A 21,294-nucleotide genomic window follows, 5' to 3' on the forward strand; every position below is an offset into this window, starting at 1 on the left:
ATCTAAATCTCATTTATTTAAAAAATGTATTTAAAATGTATCCAGCACAATTAAAACGGTACTTTCAATCATGTATTTATTTTCAATGCGTTATGTAACTTTAAACACTGATAACTTTAAATTAAATTAAATATTAAGGATGTGTTGCACCATAAAGATCAAGCTTAAAACTAAATCAAGATTTATCTGATAATGCTGTTCCACCAAACTTAAAATTTTGAAATAGCCAGTCTTACATTTAAACCATCATTTTGATTATGGTTTTACTTTACATTTAAGAGAGATACTTTAAATTAAACTAATTAAGAAGCTGTATGACTACAAAAGTTGTTGCTGTTTTTGGAAATCTGTTTGCTTTGAGTTCGTATCTTGGAGTTTATACATTTATGTTTTTAGTGTAGCCTATTAAATAGCCAGGCATATTTAGTATGAAAATCCAATGTATTACCGTGTGTTTGTTTGTGTTTACTCTGCTTGATTCTAACAGTTTCTCTGTAACGGTGGCGGTTTATTAGAGACAGTTGACATTTTATATTTTGTGTTTCTGCTGATTCTCTAGATGTTCTCAACTTTACATCAATACTTTTGTTGATTTCAGGCTTTGTAAACCATCAGGAGCATTAATCTGTGTAAATCTGTTTGTTCTCCAGGTGTGTTTGGTGATTCAGTGTCAGTGATGGAGGGAGATTCTGTTACTCTAAACACTGATCTTACTGAAATACATGAAAGGGACGACATACTGTGGAAATTTGGAGCAGAAAACTCTTGCATAGGTAAAATTAAAAAGAAGAAGCAAATCTCCACATGTGATGATTCTGATGGGAGATTCAGAGACAGACTGAAGCTGGACGATCAAACTGGTTCTCTGACCATCACAAACACCACAACTGAACATACTGGAGTTTATCAACTAGAGATAAATGGACTGAAACTGACATCAAAAACATTCAGTGTTTCTGTCTATGGTGAGTCAAGATCATATGTCCAAACATTCACATATTATTTTTACATATTAAAATGTTTTATCATTTTATAGTTTGAGCTGACAGACACGTATAGTGACCATTAACACACTAAACACTCACTCAAAACAAAGTATATGACACCGATTCACTTACAATTCACAACCCCTGAAATAGGACAATTGTTGTGTTTATATTTCTCTCTCTATTCTGTCATGTTTTCCAGCTCGTCTGCCCGTTCCTGTCATCATCCGTAACTCTTCACAATGTTCTTCATCATCTTCATCATCATCAAATTGTTCATTGGTGTGTTCATCAGTGTTGAATGTGTGTGATACGACTCTCTCCTGGTACAAAGGAATCAGTGTATTGTCCAGCATCAGTGTGTGTGGTCTCAGCATCAGTCTCTCTCTACCTCTGGAGGTGGAATATCAGGATAAAAACACCTACAGCTGTGTGCTGAACAATCCCATCAGCAACCAGACCACACATCTGGACATCAACACACTCTGTCACACATGTGCAGGTACCACAGCACTGATGATATATGTGTGTATTTACTGACCTGATCTCTGTCTTCTGTTGTAGATCAGACTGACGCATTCACTTACATTAATCTCTCTTTAGACATTACAACACAGTCTCCTTCTCCTCCTCCTCCTCCTCCTCCTCCTCCTCCTCCTCCTCCTCCAGTCTCAGTGTCTCTGATAGTGTTGATCTCTGCTGGATCTCTGATGATTGTTGCTGGATTTGGGATCTTCTGGATCTGCAGGAAATGTAGAAAAACTGACAGAGAAGGCAAGTATTACCTTTTCCTTTTAAACAAGTATTATAACAAATAATAATTTGAATTATGCTTTAAATATTGTAGCCAGCCCTATTTTATCATTTAATTAAAATGATTCTCATAATTTTGTAGTTAACGTCCTTTGAAACCAAACTAATATATGTAGTTATTGTGTTTGTTAATTTCTGTAGATCATTACTCTTTACTTGTCTCACTTGCAAAAACAAAAACAAAACAGACTCTGTATTTCGCAAATAGCATCAACACTGGAGATACAAAAACTGAAATGTTTATTTTTAATAAAAAAAAAAAAGTTAAAATAAATAAATAAATGGCTGTCTCCATTTTATGAACATACTGTAATCTTACATGTGCAAATATGCAGCTGGTGCTCCAATTAAAATCTTTATGAATGATGACTTTTGTTGTGCTTGAGCCTAAAAGCTGAATAAATACAAATAATGTAAAAGACTTTAGTTTTGTCAAACTTCCCATTTATGTGTAAATTTATGTGTGATTTATGAGTCTCTCTAAATTGAATGAAAAACACTATTTTGGGAACTTTTTGTGTGTGGAAAAAGTTATAGGTCTAATGCAAATGAAATTTGTTAATGCCATTTTTAAAAACTGGTGTTAACTTAGAAAGCCCTAATAATGACATATGTTGTGAAGAACCAGATCTAGTTTTAATCTTGTTGTTTTAATGCATTTATTATTGTTCAAACAGTTGAGATTTATGAATTAGAGATCATGTGCACTGAGGCAACATTCTACAAAAGAAACGCACAGAAATCGGTAAGACAATTTATTGTTATTGTTGTTTATTGATGAGAATTTGTATAATTTCAGCAGATAATCAGATGTAGATCAGTGTGTGCTCATGTTTTTGTCTGCATAATACGGAATCCCATTTCCACCACATTAGACAGAAAATCATGCTCTGGTAAATCATAATAATGACAAACAAATTATGACATACTAAATCAAAATTATGAGATTAAAAAGTCAAAATTATCACTTAAAAATTCGAAATTTCGAAAAAAGTTGAAATTACGAGATTTCAAAGTCGAAATTCTGACTTAAAATGTTTAATTATGAAATACTCATTTTGACTTAGAATGACATATAACTTTGAATTTTAATCTCATAATTTTGACTTTTTATCAGATCATGATTTTTTTCTTATGTGGTGGAAATGGGCTTTCATAGTCAAGTCAAGTCAAGTCAAGTTTATTTGTATAGCGCTTTTCACAATACAGATTGCATCAAAGCAGCTTCACAGTATTAAATTAAAATAATACAACAAAGTTTGTTTCAAGAGGAATTTATTGATTGATAAAATTAAATTAAATATTCCCAAAATATCCCCATAGTATAATGATCTATCACATAAACCTCACACTGTTGCGACGCCGCAAATATCTTTTCTTTGGCCTGGTCTTCTGTCACGTACGGTTGTTGATAACAAACGACAGAAATTATATGATGATATGATTATCCATTAAAAGTCTTTAATGGATAATCCATGACATAAAACTCAGTAGAAAGCAAGCAAGGTAACAACCGTTTACTGACGAGATCGGAAAAAACTGTAAGACTGAAAATACTGGTTGAGGCCTGATTTATGGGACAAAAGGGCTAATTGTCTAATTGCTGGCTAATTAACATTTGACCTCCCCAATACAGCCTTTCTTCCTCTCAGAAACTAGAAACTCACACAAGAACATGGTTTAATGTGAATATTCAACATTGACTGTTATGTTTTTGGTGTCATTTGAAATGTCTCAAAGTGAGTGGTACAGATATCTCATATCCAGATAGATAAAATAAAAGGAAATAAGGTTTATAGAAGTTCATAGAAAACTGGTTTAGAGATAAGGCCAGATAAGGCAACCCCCCTTCTGTGGGATAGAAGCCATTTGAGGGTGGTCTCACCCCATCCCCCTTGTCACCTGGTCAGAGGATAAAGGAAGGTGTTCTGGCTCTCTCTGTCTCTTCTTCTTGGCTGGACGTGGAATTGGATAGGTGGTTTCTCTCTCTCTCTCTCTCTCTCTCTCTCTCTCTCTCTCTCTCTCTCTCTCTCTCTCTATCTTTCCCTTTCTCTCTCTCTATCTCAGGTACAAGCTGGGTAAGATTCTTTGGTGTAACCAATGTATAACCATGTTCTAGATATTTGAATTGATTGTGGAATTGATCTCTGATATCTGAAATATTAAATTGCTACAATGTGATTATTCTAACTGATTTTGACATTGTTTATTTAATGGTTAAAAGGAATAGTCAAACATTCGCTCACTTTTAGTGAGGCACAGATATTATTAAAACCTTTCATTTATGGAGTCAGATGAATTAACGAGTAAATACATATGATTAATGTATTGCAAATTTAACCAACCAATACTTTGCATGAGTGGGGACAGAACACGTGATACCTTCCCCGTGTATTGGCGAACCGGAGATTGGAACAAATATAGCGGGCCTTACAAAAACTCAAATGAAACATGAGGACTTAAATACAAGGAACAAACAAAGGGAACTACTTTGGACACAGTTGAACAGAATGACTGATCAAATGAGAAAACATGGTAACAAATGACAAACTAAGACAAGTGAAAAAAGGGCAATGACTGAAAACAAACTCTAAACAGAAAATAACTGTGACATATCTATGTGGAGTGGGTGCTGGTGAACAACGTGTCTGAGTTCATCATCGGTCCTGAGGAGGACATCACCAGCCCCACTTCTGAGTCAGAGTCCATCTTGACACACTCTCGTGGGATGGACACGACGTCTGAGCCCACCGCAGATGAAGAGCCGGCGCAAGATGAAGCGACTGAGTCTGTCCAATATGAGTCTGACCAGGTGTGTGATCCGGCCATCGTGTGCCACCGTGAGAGCAAGAGTGGAGTCCGGAGGGATGAATTGGAGTCTCGCCCACAATCCCGTCACCGAGGGTGATTCAGAGACCTCTGAGAAATGGACATGCCCGCGCTGATCCCGCCCAACTCTGAATGCCTACCTTCACTCTCTGTTCACCCACTTTCCGCTTAGAATGATTTTCTTCCTGACCCGACCGATCCCACTAAATTAAGACCTAGTTTCCAGAATCACACATTTAAATTTACACTAAAGAAAGAGAGAGTGATTGGGGATACAGTGTTTGCTATACAGTAACTGTGTTTGTTATTTTTCTTATCATGATCCTGTCAATACCGTAAAAATGTCACAGAAAAACATTTTAACATCCATGCAAGAACAAAATGTTGCTGACTGACGACAGTTTCAGTGGACAATCAAACGTCTCTCCTCCAAAATCCGACCACAAAGGCTGAATGGTCTCTCTGAAAGTGCACTTGTGGTCGGGATGTAAAGAACATATCTTGCCAGGTTGATCAGAGAAGGGAACTGTGTGAATGCCACCACTGAGGAAAGCCGTGGCAATGCAGACATCTACCACAAGGAACTACTGAGCTTACGTCTCCAGCGTGCTCCCTCGGACCAGCGGGTCCACCTCAGTCGATCCTCACCCATCCTGTGCCACAGACCTATGAGCCCTCACAGCTTCATCTGGCTCCGCCTCGGCCCTCCGGTATCACGTTGGGGATCGAGTTGCAGCCAAAGCCTTCAGGGTTGCTTGGGTCCATCTGCTCTCCTTCTGCGCCTAGGTCTCCACGACCATCGGCTCTGTCACCCTCAGTCGTTGCCATGGTCCTCCCTGCACCGCCGTGGGTTTTCATCCCGGCTGGACTCTCGGGCTCATCCTCCTCCGGGCTTCTCCCACCATCTGCACCACACTGGTTCCTGTCCTCCAACTTAGCCTCCTCCCTCCTTGGAACTGTCAGCGCGAAGTCACTCCTTTCCGGGAAGGGGCGTACTGTCACAGTTATGTTCAGTTTGAGTGTGTTTGCTGTCTTTGTTTCCATGGTTACTCATTTGATAACTCATTCTGTTCAGTTGTTCCCTCATTAGTTCCCTTTGTTACTTTTCTGTATTTAAGTCTCCCTCATGGAATGAGTTTGTCTGGTCTCATCCATGGGACATATGAAATATGTTTATGTGTACGTGGTAGCAATTTACCTGCCTTTATTCTTGGTTCGTTTTTTTACCGAAATTACCAATTTGTCCCCCAGACCTGTTGCTGTCTGCGTTTCCACCGCGGTCTAAAGTACCGTGAAGATTAGGCAAATTAGTCCGGTGACGTAGGACTGCACGCTTCTTTCTAGTTCCCGCTGGATTTCAACCTCTGAATTTAAGCTTAATAAAACCTGAACCTCGTCGTCCATCGGTCATATTTTTTAAACTCCATTGTTGATTTGAATAGAAACAACTGTTACTGCACGCACCGCAACAGATTTAAAAAAAATGGTGGTTGAAATAAAATGCTGCGTGGAGTTAACAAATCAAAATGCGGCATGAACGTCAATTTACAAAATCACATTTATTCTTATTATTAAATCTTGTGTTTTGCATTTTTTACAGGAAGTTGAAGATGATACTACTTGCGTGGTTTATGTACGAATCTGAGTACAAGACCCAGATTGTGTGATCATTTCAATGGATCCTCCTGAACATCACCACATGTTTCATCAGGAAATCACAGCAGACATGCAGCAGGATCATCCTGAAGGGGTTTAAAGTGTGATATTAACAATGGATTAATTAAATGCTCTCCTAAAAACTTTAAAAGTATTTACCTTAATTATAATACAGGGACTTTAAACTAATCATGTAAATCCTGTGACCCATTTGTATGTGTTACTCTTCAGGTCAAATGTGTAAAACGTAGCTACAAACTTCTCGTCAAAAGGAATCAAAGTGAACCCTGGATGTGGTCTCATTTATTCATTTATACACATCTGCACAGATATGTGGTTTGATCTGTTGGGTAGACAAACAGCTTCTGCATGGGCATGTGTCTCCTGCTGGAGGTCTGTGTTTGATGGCAGTTTGTGAGAGCATCTCTGAGGTGTGAATAGCGTGTTTGTGTGAATGCATGTCTGAGGTGTCAGTCTGAGTGAATAGCATTTCTGTGAAAAGCATGTCGATGCAGGTGTTTTTTCCATTCCTGCTCACATGGAAGCCGTTAACTTCTGCTCAAAAAAGAATAGTACAAAATACTGAACTACCAATGATGATGTCTCAAAATCAAACAATGATACTACTGTGAGAAATGAAAACATCACATACTTTGTGTGCATAAACAAGATGGTCTTAAATACTCATGCAGTGATCCTGCAGTTAAGAAGTGCTACACTCTTGCTAGAGCCTGAAATAACTACTGAAACTAAACTCCCAGAAAAAAAAGTACAAAAGCTGTCATGTGGTATGCTTTCAAAAGGTACCTTATTAACCCCAAAAATGAAAATTCTGTCATTTACTCACCCTCAAGTTGTTTCAAACCTGTATGAATTTCTGTCTTCTGCTGAACACAAAGGAAGATGTTTTGAAGAATGTTTGTAATCAATAATAATAGTATTTTTTACCCTACTATGGAAGTCAATGGAGCTCATAAACTGTCTTACCGACATTCTTCAAAATATCTTCATTTGTGTTCAGCAGAAGACAGAAACTCATACAGGTCTGAAACAACTTGAGGGTGAGTAAATGATGACAGAATTTTCATTTTTAAGTGAACTGTTCCTTTATGGGTACATATTAGTATCTAATTGGTTGAAAAGGTACCTCTGCATCGACCACTTGTACCTTTATTTCTGAGAGTGCAGTTTCAGAAGTTATTTCTAGATCTAGCATCAGTTCTCTCTAAGCAGAACTATTCTTGATAACTTTTTACCCTTATAGGGATCATATCCTGTTTTTGTTTTTTTTTCTGCCAGTGTCTGGGTCATGTTAAGAATAAATGCAATGCATGACTTACAATGCATGATTTATGTTTGATGATTGTTAATTATGATTTTGTTTTCATCAGTTGTGACGAGAAACTGCTATCTTGTAACAATCTTGATTTTTTTTTTCAGTAGGCCTATAACATAAAAGTGGTCCAGTCCATAGGTAAGACATAAAGGTTGAAATTCACAGAATGAGATCAAGATCATTATCAGATAGAAAATCTCACCTTAAGTTTCCTTGATAGTGGTAAAGTCCAGAAGCAGTGATGAGGACAGCTCAAGATATCCACTCCTGCTCCAGTTCCAGTTTTGTAACCGCCCCCTGCAGATGATGAATCAGGGACCAAAACACTAGTGTGGGTGAAGGAGAGTTAATCCTATTAACAATACAAACTTATTCTATTAGAAATCTATTCGAAAGATAGGTCTGTTGTATAGGACTAGATGTTGCTATCCCTCAATAAATGCGTACTTGAGGCACCAATGAGACTCAGTGGGATGGTCAAATGAGTGATGGCACCCTTTGGGTTATCAAGGGGGCGCCCTCCTTCTTCTGTGTTTTACTGATAGGCCCACGACACCTCCAGATGGTTCAGCATTGAATCCCAGTGTCCCAGGTTCACTCCCTAGGTGCCATCAACTCACTTGAAAGGCCCAGGCGGAGTCCTTTCTTTTCATCCACAGCCACTGGCTCCGCTTTTCAGCAGCCCTGGAGAGGTCTTTGACTGTCTGCCGATGGGCCTTCCCTCGCACTCCCATCTCCCTGAGTAGCCTGGATGTTGAGGTGGCTACAAACCCTCTGCAGCCGACTTCCACTGGGCATACGTTCCCATTCCAGCCTTGTTGTTGAGCATTGGCTGCAAGTTCAGCGTACTGTACCCTCCTAGGGCATGGTGTATATTTGATAATATGCATTATTAGCTAATATGTAGTGACAGTGTTCTGGTGGATTTGAGTAGGCTACCTAGGGTGCTCTAAATGGTTGTTTACAGGTCAAAAGTGCCCACAACTCTGTGCTATTCTCAGTGTCTGTGATCTTCTGGTTTGATGTCTCGGTTCCCTCCTTCAGTGTGTGTCTGAGGGACTTTTCACCTGATTCGTCATCTTCATTCAGGTGAAAATCGTAAGTCTGGTGACTTAAAATAATAGCACGTCTCAACAGCAACACACATTATCAAAATGTTTACGCATTGATAAGTAAGAAAATGGATCCCGCTCAAAGATGCTAAAATTAACTTAGATGTCGCCAAGATAACGTCACGTGACCATCGCGGCATCCAGGAAGATGTAGCATACACAAAAACATTCATTTTAATCAAATAAAAGAGCATAAAACGGTCTAAGTTCTTACTTTGTGCTGTTGACAATGAATAACTTCTTAGCTGCCATGTTCTTCCAAACGTAAATAATATCCTGCATCAAACCTGTGTTCCCATCGAATGCCTATGTATTGTAAACATCCTCCCTAAATGCATTTCTATCCCAAAGATCTCAGAAATAAAAATATAGCAACACTTGACCACTAGAGGGATTGATCACATTCCCACTCAGAATAAATGTGGTATTTGTTTTGCCAAGCATGATTACTAGTCTACTGTTTCGAAAAGGTTATTAATGTTCACTTCTTTTAAAAACAAAATGATCCATTTCCATAGAGCAATTAACATGGTAATTTTATTTTTCCACAAAATAGTTACTGCAGCTTTTGTTCTGATTATAAAATTATAATTTGAGATCTTTAAAGAGTGTAAAATAAATTATAAATAAATGTTGTCATTTATTTTTAACCCTTGTGTGGTGTTCGGGTCATTTTGACCCGGAGAGAATTTTTGTTTTACCCCAAAATACTAGTTAATGTTATCGCTTTGGACTGAAACTTAGTGACTTTATTCACAGATGGTATAACTACTTCTCAAATGTTTTTTGACAATTTTCTTACTTTTTTAGGGGGGATTTTGTCACCTTGTTACACTTGTGGTCTTCCCGGTCAAAAATGACCGGACTACAAGAAATTGCTTATAAATCACTTGTTATGCAATATTATCACCCAATATTGGATTCAATCTTTTTGTCAATTTGTTCTCTTTCAATTAGGACTGGTTTTATATTTCTATTTGCATCTGATTAATCGTAGGCCTCATTTATTTGACAGTAGGCATCTCATGTTTTGAGTAAAAAAAACATTATTTTTGAATAATTTTGGAAATTTTAAATAAAATCTGAAGAAAATTGGCACTGTTGATCACACTAGTCTACTTTAATATTTCACCAGGAATTTTGTTTTGAAAAACTTTTATTTTGTACAAAATGGCACATTGTCACACTTGTGGTCTTCCCGGTCAAAAATGACCGGCCTACAAAAAATTGCTTATAAATCACTCTTTATGCAATATTATCACCCAATATTGGATTCAATCTTTTTGTCAACTTGTTCTCTTTCAATTAGGACTGGTTTTATATTTATATTTGCATCTGATTAATTGTAGGCCTCATTTATTTGAGAGTAGGCATCTAAATTTTTGAGTAAAAAAAAATATATTTTTGAATAATTTTGGAAAAATAAAATAAAATCTGAAGAAAATTGGCACTGTTGATCACACTAGTGTACTTTAATTTTTCACCAGGAATTTTGTTTTGAAAAACTTTTATTTTATACAATATGGCACAGAGTTACACTTATGGTGTCCCACTGGGCCATTGAGGGCCATTGTGGGCCATTGTTTCAATGGGCCATTGAAAGTGAATGGGAGAGACCAATGCAAACAATCAATGGAACAACACAAAATAGGTATCATTTTAAAGCTTAGAATCTCAGCTTTTTAATGCATCTAATCACTTTGATCAACTCCTAACGAGAGCCGAGTTATCACTCTAAAACAGAGTGTACCACCCGCAGGCGCCACCTAGCTGCGAAATAAATAATCATAATATTTTTCAAAACTATTACCTTGATCAACTTAAAATAGGTGTCATTTGAAAGCTTAGAGTCTGAAATGTACAATGAATGTAGCCAATTTGATAAACTCCTAAGTAGTGCTGAGTTATTTGCTGATAAATAGAAAAAAACAAATTCATAATTTATAAACTACTTTTTTGTACTACATTCAGCAATATGTCAAATACATCATACAGCTCAGATAGTCCTGTGTCATATGTCATTTGAAAGGTCTCAATGAGTAGAATACAGCAAGCATAATTGTTTCAGGCTTTTTACTAAACTTGAGCGAGGTTTTTGTAAAAGAAGCCCTTCAAGAGACCATGTGTAAACCATATATGGATGATGGAATTTTAGACACATTTCAGCTCGTAACTTCATGAAACATGCTCCGATTGTGGAAAATGACACATCATTATTTACAGCAGATGCTTACAATTAAAATGAGTCCAAACTCAACATAATCCATCACACAGAACTAAATATATTCCTCATGGAGTTCTAACACAAAAAAGACCACAGACGCACAAGACTCACATAGCCAAGCAAGGTAGCTTAGACTTGGCCTTTTTACTCGTATATTCATGAAACATACATCGATCATGAAAAATGACACATCATTATTTACAGCAGGAGCTCACGATTAAAAAGAGCCCAAACTCAATATATTCCATCAACAAGATCTAAAGATATTCCTCATGGCGTTTTAACACAAAAAATACCACAGACGCACCTAGCCAAGTATATACTCATGAAGCTCTCACGTTTGGTTTTCGCTCATAACTTCACGAAGCATGCACAGATCGTAGAAAAATGTACATCATTATTTTCAGTAGACTATCACAATTAAAAAGAGCCCAAACTCAGCATAATCCATCACTCAGATCTAAAGATATTCCTAATGGAGTTGTAACACACGAACCCCCACAGGCGCTCACAGAGCCTTGAATATAGATGTAGCCTAGCACTTATGTCGCGTTTTAACTCATAACTCAATGAAGCATGCATAAATTGTGAAAAATGGCACATCATTATTTACATGAGATTGTTAAGATTAAAAAGAGCCCAAACTCACCATAACCCATCACATGCACATATGTGTACATAAACAATGAACATGCTCCTGAAAACTTTTCAGTCTCTCCCATTCACTTTCAATGGCTCATTGAAACAATGGCCCTCAATGGCCCAGTGGAACACCACAAGTGTAACTCTGTGCCATATTGTACAAAATAAAAGTTTTTCAAAACAAAATTCCTGGTGAAAAATTAAAGTAGACTAGTGTGATCAACAGTGCCAATTTTCTTCAGATTTTATTTAATATTTCCAAAATTATTCAAAAATAATATTTTTTTTACTCAAAAAATGAGATGCCTACTGTCAAATAAATGAGGCCTACGATTAATCAGATGCAAATAGAAATATAAAACCAGTCCTAATTGAAAGAAAACAAGTTGACAAAAAGATTGAATCCAAAATTGGGTGATAATATTGCATAACAAGTGATTTATAAGCAATTTTTTGTAGGCCGGTCATTTTTGACCGGGAAGACCACAAGTGTGACAATGTGCCATTTTGTACAAAATAAAAGTTTTTCAAAACAAAATTCCTGGTGAAAAATTAAAGTAGACTAGTCTGATAAACAGTGCCAATTTTCTTCAGATTTTATTTAATATTTCCAAAATTATTCAAAAATAATGTTTTTTTTACTCAAAAAATGAGATCCCTACTGTCAAATAAATGAGGCCTACGATTATTCAGATGCAAATAGAAATATAAAACCAGTTCTAATTGAAAGAAAACAAGTTGACAAAAATATTGAATCCAAAATTGGGTGATAATATTGCGTAACGAGTGATTTATAAGCAATTTTTTGTAGGCCGGTCATTTTTGACCGGGAAGACCACAAGTGTGACAATGTGCCATTTTGTACAAAATAAAAGTTTTTCAAAACAAAATTCCTGGTGAAAAATTAAAGTAGACTAGTGTGATAAACAGTGCCAATTTTCTTCAGATTTTATTGAATATTTCCAAAATTATTCAAAAATAATGGTTTTTTTACTCAAAAAATGAGATCCCTACTGTCAAATAAATTAGGCCTACGATTAATTAGATGCAAATAGAAATATAAAACCAGTCCTAATTGAAAGAGAACAAGTTGGCAAAAAGATTGAATCCAATATTGGGTGAAAATATAGTATAATGAGAGATTTATAAGCTATTTTTTATAGTCCGGTCATTTTTGACCGGGAAGATCCCGGGGGTTTTAGGGTTCTGAACACCACACAAGGGTTAAGTCACTCTCAATCTAGTAAATGTCACTTTTCCCGTGCTATTTATTATTATTACTATTTGTAAGAACCACATCTCACACTTATGATCACCTTAGTTTTCAGGTAAGAGCAGGCAAGGCCTTTTGTAATTTTAATGTGTCTGACTTCCAGTGTCATATTTCCAGTTATTTTTAGCTGTACAAAACAGCTTGATTTATTTTAATGTATTGTGTAAATTAATAACATGCTGGTTTACTTTGATATTTTTCACTGTATTTCCCTTTAGTAGCTAATCAATTGTGGCTAATAAAGTCTTGCATATTCACAGAAAGCACCTTACTTCCATGTTGAACAATGAGATGGATAAATTGTCTGATATTTTATTAATACATAAAGTGTGTGTATACTACAAGCAGTGTGCATACTGCATTAGACCACCATCTAGTGTCCAAACTAGGAATTCACCATTAAAAGGATGTTCATAAGATGTTTTTAATGCCATTTATCACATGAACATACATATATCTTTCCAGCTGTGGAGGAGTTTGACAAATGACAGTATTTTGGCTCTGACATGATGAAACATTAACATGACAGAAACAGGCATCACGATACACTTCTAAATGAGCACTAAACAAAAGACAAATGCAAAGGGGAATAAGGTCATGAGTCAAAAGAAAACAGAGAAAATTGTAAGTCAACTTACTGAAGGCAGACAATATTACCTAATAAAACATGAAATATTAACATCAAAATACACCTGCCGGCTCGGAGTAAAATAAAAACTTACACTTGGTGGAAAATATCACTATTTCAGACAGGAAGACATGACGACTCCCTTGTGATTCACGTTCAAAAAAGTACAAATAATTATATTAAAAAGGTTTGATTTGTGTGGAAAATGTGCTCTAAGATTAAGTTTAAAAGATTGGATTAAAAGGTGTATGTAAGCATTAGCATCCGGAGAATACAATTTAAAATACAATATGTGATAAAAGCAAGATGACAATATTAAAATGATAACATAAATATACAAGTCTTCATCAATGTCGGCATACATGCGATTCTCACAGTCCCAAAACTCAACAGGCTCAGAGTGAGGTTTCCTAGTGAACTGATCACACAGCTGGATCTGCTTCTTTTTAAGATTTAAGTTTATTCATTCCTCTCATGCTGACAGGCACATAATCTACGTGATCCTCCTCTTCAACTTTCTGTAGAAAAAGAGAGAGAAAAAAAGTCACATCATGGAAGATAAAAAGAAAATGTGTCAAATTCTTCCTGAAGATTGAGAAACAGAGTGTTTGATAAAAACTTCCTCATACTGATGAGATTACATGAGATTGGGTTCTCAGTGGTTTCATTTCTGGTCCTACATTTTCCAAGTAATGACAAATTTGCACACAAAAAAAAAAACGAGTTTATTCAACAACTTCTATTCTTCTATGTCAGTCTGACACAGGCTATGAATCGACTGCACTACCGATACCAGGTGTTGTTCCTAAACAGGTTCTGCATGAGTATGGTATTACAGGAAGTGTGTGAGTGTATCTGACCTTTTTCTTTTCATTCCTGTTCACATGGAATTCAGTTTTACTTCTACGTTAACAAAAAAGCTAAATACAGAAATACTGAAATCCATCAGTGACACTTTTGACAAAGGCATAACAGTGCTGCTGCAGATTTTCTAACTACATGTTTTTCTATATAAGTATATGATCTGTCCTGAGACAGATGGACTTAGCTTAAATTTGGTAATATTTCTGATTTCCAGTGTTTGCATTGTTATTACAGGTTATAACGTTTTGCATGACAACATGACACATATGCTGTAAATAGAAAGAAAAAAGAAACTCCTACAGGTTTGAAACAAATTGTGGGTATAGTGAGTAAATTAAGATAACACTATGTTACACTATATTATAATAAAACCTATTAATAAACATGTCATCTCTGTCAAACACCCGCAACATTAATGATAGCATTATGAATGAAACTATAACATCAGAAATGAAACATCATTTGGCCACTAGAATGATTGAGTTATATATTCACACAGAATAAATCATGCCTGATATTTGCTTAGTCAAGCTTCACTATTAGGTTTATTAATTGTGTTCATTACTTGTTATAGAAAATTATGCATTAATTGTGGAAAAAAACATAAAGCAAATGACAATGCTAATAATTTTCTTCAGATCAGTGCAATTATTGTTCCTACTATATAATCATAATTTACGGTGGAATCTTCTTTTTTTCAGAAATATTGTAATTTATTTTCTGAGTTTTGTCTGATACCACATGATCTGTTTTGCTGTAGTAACAAACACTATAATAACTGTTGGTGAAAGTTTAGGTTATCAGTGTTAAAATAATTTTTACTTAATGATTCAATGATAACACACAAAAATATTTTAAAGACACACAGATTCCAGCCTTTATGAATGAATCATATGCTTTTAATATTTATCATTACATTCAAAGATTTTCCAAGTTGAATTCGTTGTTTCAGTAAAGAAAACAGAGTTTATGAGGGTTTTACTTCAAGGCACTTTTTCCCTTGGCTGATGTAAAGAGAAGGAAAACATAAAAGAAAAATGTCAGGAAATATTCTTTCCTGAGTGAAAACAATATTTGTCTTACTAAAAACCTTTAGTGTTCAGGAAAAAAGAAAAAAAAAAGAAAAGAAAAACCAAGAAAACTGGAGCTTAAGCTTAAGCTGAAGGCTAAACTGGACAAACAGAGTATTAAAGTGAAGGCAATCATCTCCCTAAAACAGTGACAATATTCTAACATACATATTAGCAAAATACAATAACGCCATGAGTTTGAAACAATCAAACTCAGCAATCACAGCTGAACACACTTCATTAATAAAACTTTAAAAGACTCATGATGGCACATAACACGACAGGTCTTCATCTCCTCACATGCCAACAAATAAAATGAAAGAACGAATCAGAATCTCATAAAAGTCACAGATATTTGTTCACTACTTTAGGTAAGAAAGACTGGCTCATTTTGCACATTTCAACAAAGAAGATAAAAATATATTTACTAAATGTATGAAGACTTACAAAAATGTAATGACATTGTTTTATCAAGTATGTATGTACACACATTTTTGTGTAACATTCCTCTATCAAGTATGTACACACATTTGTGTGTTAGTTTTGCTGTAACATTCCTCTATCAAGTGTTTCAGGTTTAAGAGTAACAACGTTTAACACAGTCAGTGTCATATATGTGTCGAGTTACAGGCATTGAACAGAATAAATAAACTCAGCAAAGTGTTTCACCATCTTTAAAATAAATCAATGACAATCCAAGCTTATTAAGGTAGGGTTTGGTTCCAGAGCCGCTGCAGGACAAACATCCATCCATAAAAATCCATGGCTATTCAGTATTGTTCAACCTGTGTTGATGAAGGTGAATGACTAGGGTTAGTGTTCATGTTTAAAATAATCTTTTGCAACATAAGGATACCAGACTTTTCCAGTTACAGCAACAATACCGATAAAACACTTACAGTCTCAGTGAAGACTTCTGTTGTGTATGAGGTGGAAATCTCTGTCTTCTCAACACGCGTTTCGCTGTAGCAACTGTAAAAAAAAAAAAAAAAAAAAAAAATATTAGAGGATGTAAACAGACGGGACAAAATAACTGAGATGTCAAACCAGATCAGCATTATAGTGCAAATGTTAAGAAACAGAGATAATAACTCACTGTTTCTGTATGTATCACTGTAACAGCTTTAATAATTCTCTATATACTGAGAAACATCAAGCACTCGCTGATCTACTGCTGGAAACTGTTGCTCTGTCTCTTACTTTATTGCTCAATATTATATTGATATTATATAGCCTACTGTTTAATGCTAAATGCCTTAATTTATTATTTAAATCACTAAAAAAAATTATGATATGAAATCAGTTATTGAACTCATATTTAAATTGGTAAGTAATAGGTGAAATTTGACTGGTATTGGCGCTGACCACTGAAATCCCGACACAAGGAGTGAGGAGATTTTCAGCTGATCTTCTCTCTATCATTTCCTAATTCTCTTCAGTGTCTCTTTCAATGAAAGTATCAAAATTATAAATGTTACAATTGCTCCATTTCCATTGTCTCTTCTTTGAAGCTCAACAGGGCTTCCTCAGGGTCCTTTTTCCCATCTGGGTTATCAGCCTTTTCCTCCTGCTCTTCTTTGGAGCTCAACAGGGCTTCCTCGGGGTCCTTTTTCCCATCTGGGTTATTAGCCTTTTCCTCCTGTTAGAAAACACAGGTTCACAAAAGGTTAAAAGTAATGAGGAGGATTGATAGAAAATTGGAATTGTTTTTTCTCCTGTTGTTTATACAGAGGTTTTCTTTTATGAAATATTTAACACTGTCTTCAACTGCACTGTCATCTTCTATAGTACAGTAATAAAAAAGTAAAGTATTTTGATTTCAATAAGGCATCTGAAATTCTTAAACCGTTGTACTGCTGTTTTATAATAAGACGCTTGCTCTCTGAAAGAAGTTGCATTGTTTCTCTATTAATTGTTATTTAGTTTATTAGGGAGTTATTATTGTTTTTGATAGTTTTGACACTGCCTCACCTGTAAACATCTGCTTCTGTAGTGTTAATACTGTTAGGATAAGGGCAAAAAAGATTACTAGGCAACATGTTATTTTACAGTGTCCTTGTTACATAATATGTTACATGTACTTACCATAACAGTAAATTATGCATAATTAAATGCAACCTACCCTCAGCCAAATATCCTACCATAACCCTATAGTTGCTTAATATTACTCAGTACTTAAATGTATAATTACACTGTAACAATGACACCTTCAAATAAAGTGTAACCAATTCACAGCGCACATTTATGTTAAACCCTTGGTTGCACATTGCAGGAGAATTACTAAGTCTTTAATTGCTATATTCAAGGAACTGTGTAATTAAAGACTTATTCAACAGGCCAAAGCCTCTTTCACACAAAGTGTTGATCAGAAAATCGCCATAGAAGTGCCTTTCTGTGTGAACGCAAACATGTCCCGGGAATGATCACAGGATGGGGACAGCTTTTTTCCGTGCTGTTGTCTCTGCCGGTTTCAAAATATGTCTCTGTTTTATAGTCATTTTCTGCTCCCCCGGCACTTTGCAACAACACAGCATTGTTTCGTTTTATGTGCCGTGAGAAAGTCAAATAAAACACGCAAAATCCGATCAGAGCAGTCAGACTGAAACTATACAATTTGAATAGGATTTCACATTTTTTTGTTGTTCACTTTAGCTAATTCTAACTTAGCTAATCATATTTCAATCGGATATGCACAAAAATCTGATTTGGACCGACAGTCTGAACGTAGCCTCATAAGCACAGGGAACAGAGCAGACAGGCAAACAAGGAAACCAAAACACCATGATAATAAAACAACAAAACAGAACAGAACTTTTACAACCCCACATTAAAAAAGTATTTTAATTATTTATCTTGTTAAATAAGCGGTATGTAATACTTACATTCCCTTTTGTTGTCTTATTTTTGCAGCAATTTGGACTATTTCTCCTGCACCGCACCACAGCAGCAGCAGTTACAGCTACAGCCACCAGGATAACAGCAGCAGCAGCAGCACATATTCCTGCTATAGCAGTTATAGACAGACCTGAATCTGGAACAGATGAAGACACACAGTCCTCATTACGAGAGAGCAACTGATAATGCATCCAGTACTTAACAATATATTTGATATTACCTTTTTACATAGATTTTCAGTTGTATGATACTGATTTAACGAATACATGGCACCAACTGTTGTTTTCAGCAACAGTGCTCAGTTAAAACAGCATTAGCACTGAGAGATCAAGAAAAGTGTGATGTGCAAATGTATGTTATGAGAAAATTCAACCGTTTTTTGACACACACACACACACACACACACACACACACACACACACACACACACACACACACACACACACACACACACACACACACACACACACACACACACACACACACACACACACACACACACACATAAACTACCATAATAAACATTAATGACTCACCACAGACAGTAACATTGAAGATCTTTCCACTGCTTCTGCTGATGATCATCTGTAGTTTATAGAGTCCAGAGTCTGTGTTTCTGGTGTTTGTGATGGTCAGAGATCCAGTCTGATGATCCAGCTTCAGTCTGTCTCTGAATCTCTCAGTATCTTCATTACACTGAACATCTGTACAGATCTTACTGAGATCTCCACTGATTTGAGCGACAAGAATGTCATTAAAATACCATTTAATGTCTTCTTGTTGGTTTGTTTTAACACCAGTGTATAGAGTGACTGAATCTCCCTCCATCACTGACACTTCTTCTGTATCAACACCAGACACACCTGAGAAACAGTTAATATAAGCCAAACAAAAACATACAAAAGTGTTGTGATTCAAATATTGCCCCCCTTTTCTATACATGTGATACATTTGTTCACTCATACAACCAAGTATTTATATGGACTCATAACGAATATAGATTGTAACAATCAAAGTCTTACCATGGTCGACAAATAAAAAGATCATTGAGAACAAACAAATGAAAAGGTTCATTTTCACCACTTTTCACACAAAAAAATGACCGCAAATTCTGATCCATAAAAGTGTTCTGTTCTTCTGCTTTATTGGCAGCGGAGTTGTTTAAAGTGAAAGTAGAAAACTTCGAACTCCTTTAAGGAGCGCGCGATGACGATGACGAGGACAAGGGGCGGGGGACTGTGACGTTTTCTAACGTGTACTCGTGCAGGCAGGCTTTTCGTCTTGTTGTTTGTAAAATATCGTTTAGTTTGATTGAATTATTACAGTTCGCTTATTCGAAGCGTCGATTTTTCTTATTTTAAAGAATCTAAAGCCTACTATTGGATAAAGAGTTTTGAACATTGCATTATTATTTTATTTTAAGAAAAAACAAAGATTTTTATTTTTTTTTGAATAAAATGCAATCCATTGAACTAGTAAATGTGTCATAAGTTTAAGGGTTCGGTTATGGCATTTTTAACTAACTGTATAAAAAAAATAGAAATATGCAATGTCCCTATTAAGATAGCTACAGTAGCCTACAATGCACATAGTAGTGTGTATGGACATGTATTTAAAGTGGAGCAAACAACAAATATTGTAGCAGCATGTTCATCGGTCATTGATAATAAATTAATACAAGGGTAAACATAAGAATAAAAGTGTATCTTTAGATGTATCATGTCATGTTTGATACAGGTACAATAATAAGGTAGTACAATATGTAAGAATTTTGTATCAAAATATCCAAAAACTACTTGCACAGTGTTATATATTTCTATCAATTGTGTACTCACATTGAGAAATTCAGAGAAATTCACAATTTTAAATAGTGCCCGTCCCTTGTAAGTTGTCGCCTGTCAATGACGTAATTTCTGCGTTATCCCTGGTTACCGCTTGTACTGCCATAGTAACCATGGCGTAACAACTGTGTAACATCTATCAGCACGCTCACGCTGTGTAATTGTTTCATTCATATTGAGTGTTTCAAATAACCATCAAACACATGATGCAAGTTTTGAAGCTGCAAGAAAAATATTTACATTCTGGGTGAATTTAAACAAAGCTTTCACAGATATAGTTCTTTAACTTTACATTTACTATCATTAGTTAATACTGTCTGTCAAACAAAGTTATATATTTATTGTAATTGAGAACTTTAGTCTGACCTAATGGCCTTTAACCAGGTAGGTAGAGCTCAGAATACAATCCTCTTTAATTATTTGTATCCCATTAGCACCTGCTGGTAGATGTCGTAACTACACACACTGCAATGAGCAGCTCTAATCATGATGTCTGGGCTATAGAAATATGACTTCTCAAAAAAGTTGCATAACAAGGACGCTAAAGACCGCAGTCGCTAGAGCATCTCTTGAGATCAGGGGAGTGAGGTTTATACACTATTATTGGCCCACATCCATTCCACTCACCCCCCTAAACCTCACCCCCACCCGGGTCACAGGACCAAATATACCAGTCCTACTGACCTGATCTGAGTGGAACTCGAACCGTTGTCCCTGGCGCTAACAAGGACGCTAAAGACCGCAGTCGCTAGAGCGTCTCTTGAGATCAGGGGAGTGAGGTTTATACACTATTATTGGCCCACATCCATTCCACTCACCCCCCTAAACCTCACCCCCACCCGGGTCACGGGACCAAATGTACCAGTCCTACTGACCCGATCTGAGTGGGACTCGAACCGTTGTCCCTGGCGCTAACAAGGACGCTAAAGACCACAGTCGCTAGGGTTTTTCTTAATGGCCACACAACACTCAATGGCATATAACAGTTACACTCACCCCCCAAACCTCACTCCCATCTGGGTTCAAGGCACCAAATGTAACCAGTCCTACTTGACACGCTCCGAGTGGGACGCAGCCACGCTAACATGAACCCTGAAGACCACAGCCACTGTCAGTCACTAGTGT

At 36.2% G+C, this 21,294-nt stretch overlaps 1 protein-coding gene across 5 annotated transcripts in view; it reads right to left on the reverse strand.

Moving 5' to 3' along the window:
* LOC309476094 (cell adhesion molecule CEACAM1-like) overlaps positions 1-21,294 on the reverse strand; it is a 161,225-nt gene that overhangs the window by 27,625 nt on the left and 112,306 nt on the right. For 4 of the 5 annotated variants that reach the window (XM_082139271.1, XM_082139267.1, XM_082139270.1 and 1 more), the window contains exons 4-7: positions 18,316-18,464; positions 16,912-17,000; positions 16,333-16,405; positions 15,241-16,218 (exon numbers count right to left, since the gene is read on the reverse strand). The exons of the other annotated variant lie outside the window; for it this stretch is intronic. In XM_082139271.1, the coding sequence (XP_081995397.1) occupies positions 16,204-16,218; positions 16,333-16,405; positions 16,912-17,000; positions 18,316-18,464 (326 nt within the window). In that variant the 3' untranslated portion in view covers positions 15,241-16,203. Of the gene's footprint in view, positions 1-15,240; positions 16,219-16,332; positions 16,406-16,911; positions 17,001-18,315; positions 18,465-21,294 lie in introns of those variants that run through there. 5 annotated transcript variants of the gene reach the window in all.

The sequence above is a fragment of the Leuciscus leuciscus genome, assembly GCF_965113295.1.
Source record: "Leuciscus leuciscus genome assembly, chromosome: 15".
Classification (NCBI taxonomy): Eukaryota; Metazoa; Chordata; class Actinopteri; order Cypriniformes; family Leuciscidae; genus Leuciscus; species Leuciscus leuciscus.